At 37.9% G+C, this 11910-nt stretch overlaps 2 protein-coding genes across 3 annotated transcripts in view; one reads left to right on the top strand and one right to left on the bottom strand.

The window, feature by feature from the left end:
- mylk3 (myosin light chain kinase 3) overlaps positions 1-2286 on the top strand; it is a 37595-nt gene extending 35309 nt beyond the window's left edge. For both annotated transcript variants that reach the window (XM_083550866.1, XM_083550865.1), the window contains exon 13: positions 1714-2286. In XM_083550866.1, the coding sequence (XP_083406992.1) occupies positions 1714-1788 (75 nt within the window). In that variant the 3' untranslated portion in view covers positions 1789-2286. The remainder of the gene's footprint in view (positions 1-1713) is intronic.
- Positions 2287-3005: 719 nt separating this feature from the next.
- orc6 (origin recognition complex, subunit 6) lies at positions 3006-11433 on the bottom strand. Its single transcript, XM_083550962.1, has 7 exons — positions 11277-11433; positions 10955-11081; positions 9656-9819; positions 7884-7973; positions 6213-6322; positions 4664-4735; positions 3006-3637 (listed from the first exon to the last, which is right to left on the bottom strand). Exons 1-7 carry the CDS (start codon positions 11339-11341, stop codon positions 3495-3497), a joined length of 771 nt encoding a protein of 256 aa, XP_083407088.1. The 5' UTR covers positions 11342-11433; the 3' UTR covers positions 3006-3494.
- Between the last annotated feature and the right edge of the window lie 477 nt (positions 11434-11910).

Here is an 11910-nt window from a genome sequence, read left to right as displayed (position 1 = left end):
GGCTCTGCACTATACTGTTCTACTCTTTCTGCACTAAAGATTCTGTGTTTTGAGTACATTTAAAGTGGTTTTAAATATGTGTCCAGGAAATTTTTAGTACTTCTTTTACATTTCTACTTGTGTAGTTTTATATCAAAAGTAAAATTTAATTTTAATTATTAATGTAATTGGTGTCATGCTTGTGGTTTCGCATTTTATTCACTTCAAAATTGCTGCCTATATTTTCTGAAATATGGTAGAGAGTAAAAAAGAGAGAAGACAGAAAGGTTGTGAGTTCAATTCCCAGCAGGACAGTTCTAGCCAATTATATTAGGGTGGGCTGGTAAAAAGTAAACTTTTTCCTTTAGAAAATATTTTTTCTTTTTTCTCAATTCATTACTAAAAATATCAGAACATTATATAACCACTTTTCTGTTTTTGCCAATTATAAAATAATGTAATCTTTTTTAAATAATTTTTTCCCCTCACTTTATTACTTTATCTGCGAAAGCAACCTGAAACTTTATTTGTTGTTGAGCAGTTATATCCTATTTTCTTTTTTTTCTATCTAGCTACTGTTCTGTCTATCCATCATCTATCTACAGCATTAATCTCCTGTTCCCCATGGAAAAATCCTTACAAATTCATCCATGTCTAAAGTATTTGTTATGGATTCTTCATGAGTCAAGATCACCAAATTCCTTTTTATGTAATATGGGGGGGACGATAGGGGGGTTTAGGATTCTTGACAGTGTGGAAAAGGAATTCTCACATGATGCTGAAAACACACCAATTACCAGCGCTGTACATACAATTTATGCAGCTCATTAAATGCTTCCTTATACTCCTGCAGATATTTACACACAATGGACAGGAGAGAATAAATAAGCTGCATGCTTTGGGTAGTTAGCTAATATTGCCTGGATGGAGCATCTTTATTGTAAACACTAACCACCTGAATTGGGGCTGAAACACACAGGAGATGGTTCTGCTATGAGGCACTTGTTGTAAATTTCCCATTGGGATAAAAAATATATCTATCTATCTAGGACTGAGTAAGAACAGTGCTTTATTAGCCGTAGCCTCTGATGTGCTAACAGGAGCATCGCTAAAGACATACGCAGCACTAGCCTTGCTTAAAAACATACATCACACGTCAAGTTGTAATGGCAGTTAAATAAAGTGTAATAACATTTGATGTTGGTAAAATGAGCATTAATTAGCTGCTGCCCAACAATCACAAAAAGAAAAATGTAGACAAACTTTCAAAAAAAGCCAGTACGGAGCTAAAGCTTGTATGTATGCGGAAATGAAGGTAATGTGAGTTGGGGGTGGAAAAATTATTCTGTGCTGCTTGAGCAGGGTTTTGGGGAGGGACGGGGCTTTGGGTAGGACTGTTGCAGAATGATCATTGTTCATTGTCTGTAGGCTGCCCATTCAATCAGAAGTTTGATATCATGCTTGGATTTTTTGTGTTATTTCTCCATTTGGCAAAAAAATATAAAATCAAACTCTGATTGGGTGGGCAAGATGCACATTTGGGTCGGTTAGGGTTAGGGTTAGCCCACCCCCGTTGCTGTCAGAGCTCATTCCCAGCATAACAGAACGATCACTGTATTAGACTCTCACTTACATATAAACCACTTAGCAGAAAAAAAGTGTTGAAAGAATTTAAATGTAAACTGAAATGGTGTGACACATCCAGTAATCACAACACGTCAACCATTTTTACAGAAACACTTCTATGCGGTGACGGCAGCCAACCGGCTTAAAAGGTTCCAGCAGAACAGATCCATCAGTGTGCTGTGATTCTTACAAAAATACAGGACCGAGGAGGAAAAGATGAACATTCCTTTCTTCTTCTGCTCATAACAGCTTCACCGAGGCTGTGTGAAGTGTGTGAAGATGATGGGGCAATGAACATGGCACAGACTGGCACCATGTGGAATGGATGATTTGATTTGATTTCATTCTTTTACTATTTTACAATAGTATTTTAGTTAGTCAAAGAAAGAGCAGCTGATTAAAAATCATTTCATTGTAGTTTCATTTTTATTGTAGTAATGTGATGATTCAGTGTCCACATTTTTTGTTTTTAGCACAACAAAAAAACTATCGCACACTCATGAAAAACTAATTCTCCCTTCTGTGAAGGTGTTTTTTCATATTCTGATATTCCAAATTACCTTCTCTTACCTCACAATAGTTAAAAACTCATTTACAAGCCTACAAGTTGTTTTCTTTTACTTGCTTCTTTCCTCTTGTGACACACTTGTTCAATTCTGCAATAAACTCATCTATACACTTTTGGAGATGTGGTGGATTTTTTTTCCCCCAGAAATAAATTACCTCCCGTGAAGATGAAGTATGCAGCCAAGGGAAATGAACGTCATGTCAGCTTCCAATCCATAGCTGATAAACACATTATACATACATTCAGTATTTTACATCCTGGTGCCCTGGGTAATATAATAGTTTAAATAATAGTTAAAAAAATAATAAATTTAATAATAATTTGTGTCATTTACATAAAAAGTGTCTGTACATATCAATAAAGCACAAAAACCTTCATCAAAAAAATTAAAGGTCTATGAATATGCAAAAACAGTTAGCTATTCTATTTTTGAAAAAATGGATCATCTTCTGACCAATGCCAACCCAGTAAGACACCAGAATTCTGTAAAATGCCCAACCCTCATTGGTGGCTTGCTGTGTGTTTGACCAGTTAAACTTTCATCCACTTATAAATAAAAAGGAACGACTGATTTTGCAAAATGTAAAATATAGTATTATAAAATGTAATATTTAAAAAAGTGAGATATTTAACTCGGAAATTAGTGAAGTTAAAGTAAAAGTTTACCCAAATAAAAATACATAAGTACAGATATATGTAAAAGCTACTTAAGTACAGTAACAAGTTACGTTTACTTCACTACTGTCCACCACTGAATAATGCTTCTTTCCAAAGAGGGCATTCTTTCCCAACTTGTAAGTTCTTCTGTTAAGACAACACACACACAAACAGGACTTGTTCATTTAGTTTAATTAAAATAGCAGTACAGAATGTGTTGAACATCATGCAGCAGAATTTACTTTAAAGGTGAGCACACACAAAATTGTGTGACTGTGATTACAAATGTTCACATCAACCTCTTCGCACTGCCACACAAGACACTTGATGTGGATGAGTCTTAAGAAATGAGGGAGTTGATTAAAAAGCACCAGTCTACACATGAACAATGAATATCATAATCATCATCATCAAACCATTTAGACACAACTAAATGGCTCATTCATAAAGACGTGTCTAAAAAAAATATCTTCCCAGTCAATGCAATTGAGAGAATAATACAGGAGAGGGAATATCTGTACACAGGTCAGGTTTGTCTCTCCCACACACACACTAAAAAGATACTTGGGGAAAACCAAATTCAAAATACAAGGGCATTTTTAAAATGAAAACAGGACATAAATAATAACTAAAAATAAAAAAAGTCTAACAGGTATAGAAATCACTATGCACTACTTTTGGCTTTCAGAGCGTTTTCCAAAATTTTTTTCTTCCATTCCTCATAATTTTGCTTCGTCTCTTCCTCACACTCATCTTCCCTTAGTGCCAGTTCTCGCTGTTGCTTAGGAGACGTTGGCAAGCCATCATCTGAGAGAGGGAGGAAGAAAGAGGGAAGGGGGGAAAAGAGAGAGAGAGAGAGAGAGGGGGGGGGGTGTTGTTAAATTCAGGATTTTAGCCTTAAAGATGAATGTCTCTTGAGATGCAGACTTCATTTAGGACTCATTTATTTTTAAGATGCCTTTGCTCAACTACAAAACCATCCATATACAAGAGAGTGAGTGAGAGAAGAGGCAACAGTGATTTGAACAGGTAAATAAGCATGTGAAGGGATAGGTGTGTGAGTGAATGAGGGAGTAAGGAACAGATGGAGAAAGCAGGCAAGTTAGAAATTGAGAAGAAGAAAAAAAAGAGAGTAAGGAACTGGGTGAAAAAGAGAGAAGGGAGAGAATATTTGATTAAGAGAAAAGGAGGGAAGTAATAGCTGAGTGAGAGCATAAGAAGAAAAAGTAAATATTGGAGAATGTGAGGAAGAAATTGAAAGAGGGAAAGAATACAAAGGAAGACAATAAGTGAATGAGAACAAAGGAGGCAGAGAAAGAGGGACTTTGAATGACTGAATGAAAGGGGGAGAGAAAGAAAGAAAGAAAAAGAAAGAAAGAAAGAAAAAGAAAGAAAGAAAGAAAGAAAGAAAGAAAGAAAGAAAGAAAGAAAGAAAGAAAGAAAGAAAGAAAGAGAGTAAATCTTAGAATGAATGAATAACCAATAATGACTGAAGAGAAAGGAAAAGAGTGAGTAAAAAGAGGAAAAACACATTTATATGCACAGAGATGTAATGAGGGAATATCTCCAGGTCCACCCAGGTTTTCCTTCTAGCTCCTTTTACAAGAATATTTATAATATTCAATTTAAATAGACAAAGACCCTGAATGGGGAAGAAATTAAACTCAAATCTAATACAAATGAATTTTCTTCATTAATCCTGTAGCTGTATTGAAATACTGTTACAATACTGACACAGAGTCATGTTCGTAATCTTTAAACCGCACTGATATGAATTACAACATTCCTCCAACACAGCATCGGATAAGAAAGTACCAGACTTTATCCCCTCACCCTCCTCTGCTTCCTGCAGTGTCTCCATCAGAGTCTTCTGTCTCTTCTGTGTTGGTTTGATCTGTTCCTTTACTGAAGAGGTATTAGAGACAGAGAGCGAGACAGAGACAGAGAGAGACAAATGTCTAAGGACATTTTGAAGATTTTGCTTCAAACAAAATTCCAAAAATAACTATTAAAAGGTAGCAGTGCACATAACTGATTAAAAATCACTTTCAGTGTTAATATGGCTAGTTTTAATTTTCTCCCAGTGGCAGCTGCTATAAAAGTAAAAAAGAGAACAGAACCCAACTTGTTTCATCAAACATTATATAAATGAAATTTTTTTCTCTTTCCGCTGCTCCCGTTAGGATCATCCGTCCTCTACATCTGCCTCTTTCACACCAACTACCTGCATGTCTTCCCTCACCACATCCATAAACCTCCTCCTTGGTCTTCCTCTTTTCCTCCTTCCTGGTGGCTCCAGCCTCAGCATTCTCCTACTGATATACTCCATGTCCCTCTTCTGCACATGTCCAAACCATCTCAATCTTGACTCCCTCACCTTGTCTCCAAAACGACCTACATGCTCTGGCCCACTAATAAACTCGTTTCTAATCCAGTCCATCCTCGTCACTCCCAACGAAAACCTCAACATCTTCAGCTCTGCTTCGGTCTCCTGTCTTTTAGTCAATGCCACTGTCTCTAAACCGTACAACATCACAGGTCTCACCACAGTCCTATAAACTTTCTCTTTCACTCTCGCAGATACTCTTCTATCACAAATCACTCCTGCTATCACTCTTCTCCACCCACTCCTCCCTATCTGCACTCTTTTCCTCACTTCTCTAACACTCTCCATTACTTTGCACTGTTGACCCCAGGCCGTCACACTGTCCTCATACATGTCCTGCACCACCCTTACATACTTCTCCGACACACCTGATTCCTCATACAATACCACAACTCCTCTCTCCACCCTGTCGTATGATTTCTCTATATACACACAATGCAACTCCTTCTGACCTTCTCTATACTTCAACATTCTCAAAGCAAATAAGGCATCTGTGGTGCTCTTCCTCGACATGAAGCCAAACTATTGCTCACAGATGGTCACCTCTTCTCTCAGCCTGGCTTCCACTACTCTTTTACAAACCTTCATGGTGTGACTGAGCAACTTTATTTTCCTGTAGTTACTGAAGGTCTGCATAAACCCCACTGCCATCTCTATTAAACATCTCACAACACATTTCCATCTTCATCATTTATTGCAATAACTTGGAACATATCGTTCCCAGCTCAGTCCCTCTGCCTTTCAAAAACAAAGTTCCAACAGTTTATTCAAGTCTGAGATCCTGGTTAGTTGTAGAACATTAAAACATTAAGCTTATTTGATCCGTGTCCATGACAACTGTAGCAAATGGCCACATGATGCAAATCATTTTGAACTGCTCCCTGTGTGAAGTCGATTTTTTTTCTCTCCCCCCACAGACATTTCTAAAACAGTAATTTATTTACAAGAAAGAAAGAAAGAAAGAAAGAAAGAAGGAAATAGAAAAACTGTACTCACTGCAAATTTCTTGGCCGAGCTTCAGAAGCTGCACACACAGCCTGTCAAACACAGCCTTCTTCGTTCCAGAGGACGATGCCAGCTTCTTATCAACTCTGATTTTCAGGCACCTTTAAAGTAAATATCAGCCCCCATGTTAGTGATTTTCTTTTCTCCCCCCACTCCTTACACGCTCCTCAAATCACAGCATGTGGCAGCCGCAGGATTAAAGCTGCAGAGGTATTACAGAATGGTGAAATAAGCAGAAACACATCCTCACATGTTACAAGAAGCAGAGACATGATTTAAATCCAACAGCTACTTAATTCTGATTGGTCAGGAGGTGTGCAGTCATTTTCTATAACAGCAGCCCTGAAGGTAGAGCTCCTAAACTTGCAGCTTATCATCAGGCAGATAGACCAATGGCACAATAACCAGGTCTGGTATCAGAGGGGAAAAATATGTATCTAAGATTGGTAAAATAAAATTCAATTGGATCTGGAACAGGTGGAAAAGTCTGGAATTTGATTAGGAAAATATAAATTTTTATATTTATCAAAAATATATTTGACATTTATCCTTCATATTCTATAATATATGAGTGTTGGGTTTATTTTTTTCAGTCATGTGGCCTAAGTTCTTTTAATTTATGAACACTTTTGTAGTATCTGTACAGATCGCATATGAAAACAAAACAGGCAAAATAGTGGTTTCTATTCTATACACTGTGGTCGAGAGCGAATGTAATTATCCCATAAGAAATAATGGAAAATCCATTAATCCGTTCCCTTCCTCCACCGATACCCATTTATTAACAAATTTTGCCCTGTTTTTAGCAGTATTAATACTAAATAATACAGGTACATAAATAATACTGTATATAATTGTTATGCAGCGTAATGAGCGGAGGCAAAGCCGGAGCACAGTTTGCTTTGGTTTAACGAAAACACGGAAAGTTTAACACAAAAACACACACACACGGCAGTCCATAGAATCCCGACAAACGAGAGAGAGATATTCATGGTACGCCCTGGAGGGGCGAGGTCTACGGGCGAACGCATGGGAGGAAAAAGGTAATCCAGGGTGCGCTTTGGAAAGAAAGCGCTGCCGTGGAGAGCGCGTGGAGGAAGGAAGAAACGCAAAGGAATACGTGTGACAGGGAAAACACAGACAAACATGCACCAAACATCTTCACATACCAACAATAACCGACAAGGAGTGTGGGTAAATGAGGGGTTTATATAGGAGCTGGGGATAAGTAAATAATGGGCCCCAGGTGTGCATTGTTGAAGGAGGTTTTGACAGCCGCCGAAGGGGGCGTGGCAGGTGGATTTCTGACAATAATACAGTAAAAAGTATAAATTGAAAACATTACAAAAGTAAAAAAAAAAAAAAGTGTGGGTCGGGGTAAAAAAAAGGTCGATAAGCGGGCATTTGGCCGTTCAGCGGGCGCAAATTTCAGTCGAAAAACTGTCGATGTCCGAGCCGGTCGATATGTGGGGTACCACTGTATATGCAAGGAATCAAACATAATGTGGAGTGATCCTATAAAAAAATATTCAACACCATGGTTCTGTATTATAGACTGGATTGAAGTGATTATACCAAAGCTGTTTATAACTTATAATTAACAACAGACTTTCTTTTCTATTCTACAGTACACACAGAGGTAATGTGTTGTGCGGTACTAACTTGCAGGCAGTGAAGAGAGCAGCTGTAGTGAACAGGGCTTTGGACAGATCAAGATCTTGCTGCTGAGCTGCAGGTAAACTGGCCTGATACCTGAAACACAAAGCAGAATATAGTACAACATGGATTATGGTTTGTTAATCATGATTACTGCATTACCTTACCTTCACTGGCACGTTTGTTCGTTTGTTTAGCTTTAACGCCATGTTAGCATCAGGACTTTAGACATGGCAGGCACAGGGTCCTCATCAAATCCATAACATTTAAATTACTATATAAAGACATTCCAGCTTTACATGAGACAAAAAACAGGTGATATGAAAAATCCCCTTCACTGGCATGTAAACAATGTTTAGTTTTCGATCCTAACAGTTACATTGTTTGCTGTAATAATCTCACTACACTTCAGATAAAAGATTTACATATTTGGTTTATATTGTGCAACTTGTTTGTCTTACAAATATAACCAATATCAGTGTGTGATATAAATAGCTGTATGTACAAGATTAATATCATCATCTTCTTCTTCTTTCGGCTGCTCCCATTAGGGGTCGCCACAGCGGATCATCCGTCTCCATACCACCCTGTCCTCTACATCTGCCTCTTTCACACCAACTACCTGCATGTCTTCCCTCACCACATCCATGAACCTCCTCCTTGGCCTTCCTCTTTTCCTCCTACCTGGTGGCTCCATCTTCAGCATTTTTCTACCAATATAATTCATGTCTCTTCTCTGCACATGTCCAAACCATCTCAATCTCGCCTCCCTCACCTTGTCACAAAAACATCCTACATGTGCTGTCCCTCTAATAAACTCATTTCTAATCTTGTCCATCCTCGTCACTCCCAACGAAAACCTCAACATCTTCAGCTCTGCTACCTCCAGCTCCACCTCCTGTCTTTTACTCAATGCCACTGTCTCTAATCCATACAACATCGCAGGTCTCACCACAGTCCTATAAACTTTCCCTTTCATTCTTGCAGATACCCTACTATCACAAATCACTCCTGTCACTCTTCTCCACCCACTCCACCCTGCCTGCACTCTTTTCTTTACTTCTCTAACACACTCTCCATTACTTTGAACTGTTGACCCCAGGTACCTGAACTCCTCCACCTTCTCCACCTCTTCTCCCTGCAACCGCATCACTCCACTGCCCTCCCTCTCATTCACACACATGTACTCTGTCTTACTCCTACTGACTTTCATTCCCCTTCTCTCCAGCGCATACCTTCACCTCTCCAGGCTCTTCTCAACCTGCTCTCTACTCTCACCACAAATCACAATATCATCTGCAAACATCATAGTCCAGGGAGACTCCTGTCTGACCTCGTCCGTCAACCTGTCCATCACCACCACTGCAAACAGGAAAGGGCTCAGGGCCGACGTACGACGTAAGATTAATATGGTAGCTATAAAATGTTACACAATTAGCCTTGTAGCTCAAAAAAAAAAAAAAAAAAAAAAAAAAAAAAAAAGGAAAAAAATTAAAAAGGAAGAATAAAAACTTCAAATTAGTTTACATTTATGGCACTTGGCTGGTGCCTTTATCCAGAGTGACTTACAGCAATCTCATTGATACACCTGAGCAGTTGAGGGTTAAAAGTGTGCTCAAAGTGGCAGCTTGAAGTTGCTGGGATATTAACGCATTACCATTCGATCAGAAGTCTAATGTCTTAACAACTGAGCTATCACTTCCCACTCTGCATGCCTCAGGTATAAGAATGAACATTAGAATGTAATTAGATTGCACAAATATTACAATCTTGCTTACCGCTGTAGGATCTGAGACGCCACCTTTACTGCCTCCATGCACCCATACTGCACCGCCAGGTCCCTGAGCCCCAGGCTGCTCTGCAGGTCCAGCATACACTCCATGGCTTTTAGAGTGCTCTGATATGCTTTCTTATTCAGTCCCGAAAGCTTGACCACAAACTCCTGCTCAGAAACAAAACCATTCAAATATCTTGTTCACAATTCAAACATTGTTTAGGTAAACTGACAGCTTGGGTGAAAACTGGAACTGAAAGTGTGTAGAACTGAAGCTCGTAGGTAGTTTTGTGCACCCGTGGCTCAGACGCTTCTCTTTCACACAGGGGTGTATGATCACAAGGTTAAATTAAATTGAAAATACTAAGAGTTGCGCACACACTGGTGCCGTTTTAATGATAGTAGACAAACCTTTTTACTCTGGAAATGTTTTATATAAGTTCTAAAATCAAACTGAGCAAGACTACTGGATTTCATGAAACTTAGCTTGACTATCACTTTAGAGAGACATTCATGATTTTTTACTTAAAATAACTGCAATGTAACAGAATGAATTATGTCATTCAGAGCAGGTTGCAGATTCCAACCAACTGCAACAAAAGCATCTTCGAGTCAGAAGGGCGACAGACGCTAGCTCAAAAACATCTATCCAAGACTGCTTGTTCGTTCCGAGTTAGAGATTGAGGAAAGGCCTTCTGGTTGTCGGTGTAGATGCTGTATCCTCAAAATAATAATTTACGTCTCTTTACAACAGGTTTACTGGCGAAGCTATTTTTTTGTTTTGTGTTTTGTGTATTTGTCTTGCACTGTCCTGTGTTGTCTTTGCACTTTATGTGGCAAGGACACTTACTAGTCCTTAGCCCTGTGTTTTCTGTTTCTGTGATTGTTGTTGTATGTAGCACCAGGGTTCAGGAGGAACGTTGTTTTATTTTACTGTGTAATGTGTCAGCTATATATGGTTGAAATGACAATAAAAGCTTCTTGACTTGACTTGATAAGGACAGCTGGTCTTCCATGGGTGCTTCAATGCGGTGTCTTTATAAAACAGTCATGTCCTGAATATGATGGTTAAATTCATCCTCGTGAAAGTTCAAGATTATTCTTATAAGCTACAGAAACCATTATAGAGAACAATCTTTTTGATAGTCATGAATGTCTCAAACTCCATATGGCAAGTTCTCACTTATTATAAAGGTGATGAAATAAAAAAATATCAATATGAAGTGTGACACGGATTAAAGAAGTCTGCACAAGAGCAAGAAAACCTGTAGAAGGGTTCATATAAATCTAATAGAACACACACCTTGTCTATTGGAAACTTCATGGCCGTGGTTGCCAGGTCGAGGCAGATTACAGCCTTACTGCTTGCTGTAGAACCTCCGAGACCCGTACACTTTACCTGAGACAACCGCATATACTCTTCTGCCTGGCTGGGAAAAATATCACAAAAACACACTTTATAAACTTTATATACATACATACATGTTATACCGAGTTCCCACTACAGCCCTGATTCACACTGTGATGGCTGATATGTGGAGTAATCCAGCAACGTAACCTTATTACAAGTAGCTTTTAACACTTTTTGCACACAATACTGTGAATAAACAAACTTAAAATCATACCTCAGCACTCTAGGATTTGTAATTCCCAGTTTAGAGGCAAGTTTACGAAATAACTCGCCGTCCATTGTGTGTGTTTGTTAAACCGCTTCCCTCCAGTAAAACGACACAAAATGCGCTATTTTCGCGGGAACTTTGCTCTGATTGGTGGAGCTTAACTACGTCACCGTAATGCGGAAGTGTTGTACACCGCTTTGGTCTATATTCTTTTCTGAACCGCCTTTGATAAATTTTTTTTAATTATATTTAAAAATAAAAAACATTTAAACCATTATATTTTAACAAATAATTTAATTTAATTATAACAAATAATTAATTTAAGCGTTGCATGTTATAAACGTGATATCTTCATCTTCTTTTTATATTTTCTTCCTCTTCTTAGTATTGTATTTTTTATATGAATGTGTACAACAAAATCAACAAAAATAAAGATGATAATGACTATAATAATAATAATAATAATAATAATAATAAAAATAGCAACAACAACAACAACAACTACCATAATCATTATTATTATTATTAATATTATTATTATTATTATTATTATTATTATTATTATCATATTATTATTATTCAGTAGTAGTAGTAGTAGTAGTATTTAAAAAAAATCATTTCGATTTTTCCAGATTTTTTT

This window comes from Silurus aristotelis (genome assembly GCF_946808225.1).
Source record: "Silurus aristotelis genome assembly, chromosome: 9".
NCBI lineage: Eukaryota > Metazoa > Chordata > Actinopteri > Siluriformes > Siluridae > Silurus > Silurus aristotelis.
Note: the sequence above shows the minus strand (reverse complement) of the source record. Positions and strands in the feature narration are given on the sequence as shown.

Excerpts from the sequence above, each read along its gene's own strand:
- orc6 (XM_083550962.1), bottom strand. The coding sequence starts at position 11,341 with ATGGACGGCGAGTTATTTCGTAAACTTGCCTCTAAACTGGGAATTACA. Across the intron at positions 9,820-10,954 it reads TGAAGTTTCCAATAGACAAG|GAGTTTGTGGTCAAGCTTTC; the intron begins GTGTGTGTTCTA and ends GTTTCTGAGCAG. Across the intron at positions 7,974-9,655 it reads GCGTCTCAGATCCTACAGCG|GTATCAGGCCAGTTTACCTG; the intron begins GTAAGCAAGATT and ends TTTGTGTTTCAG.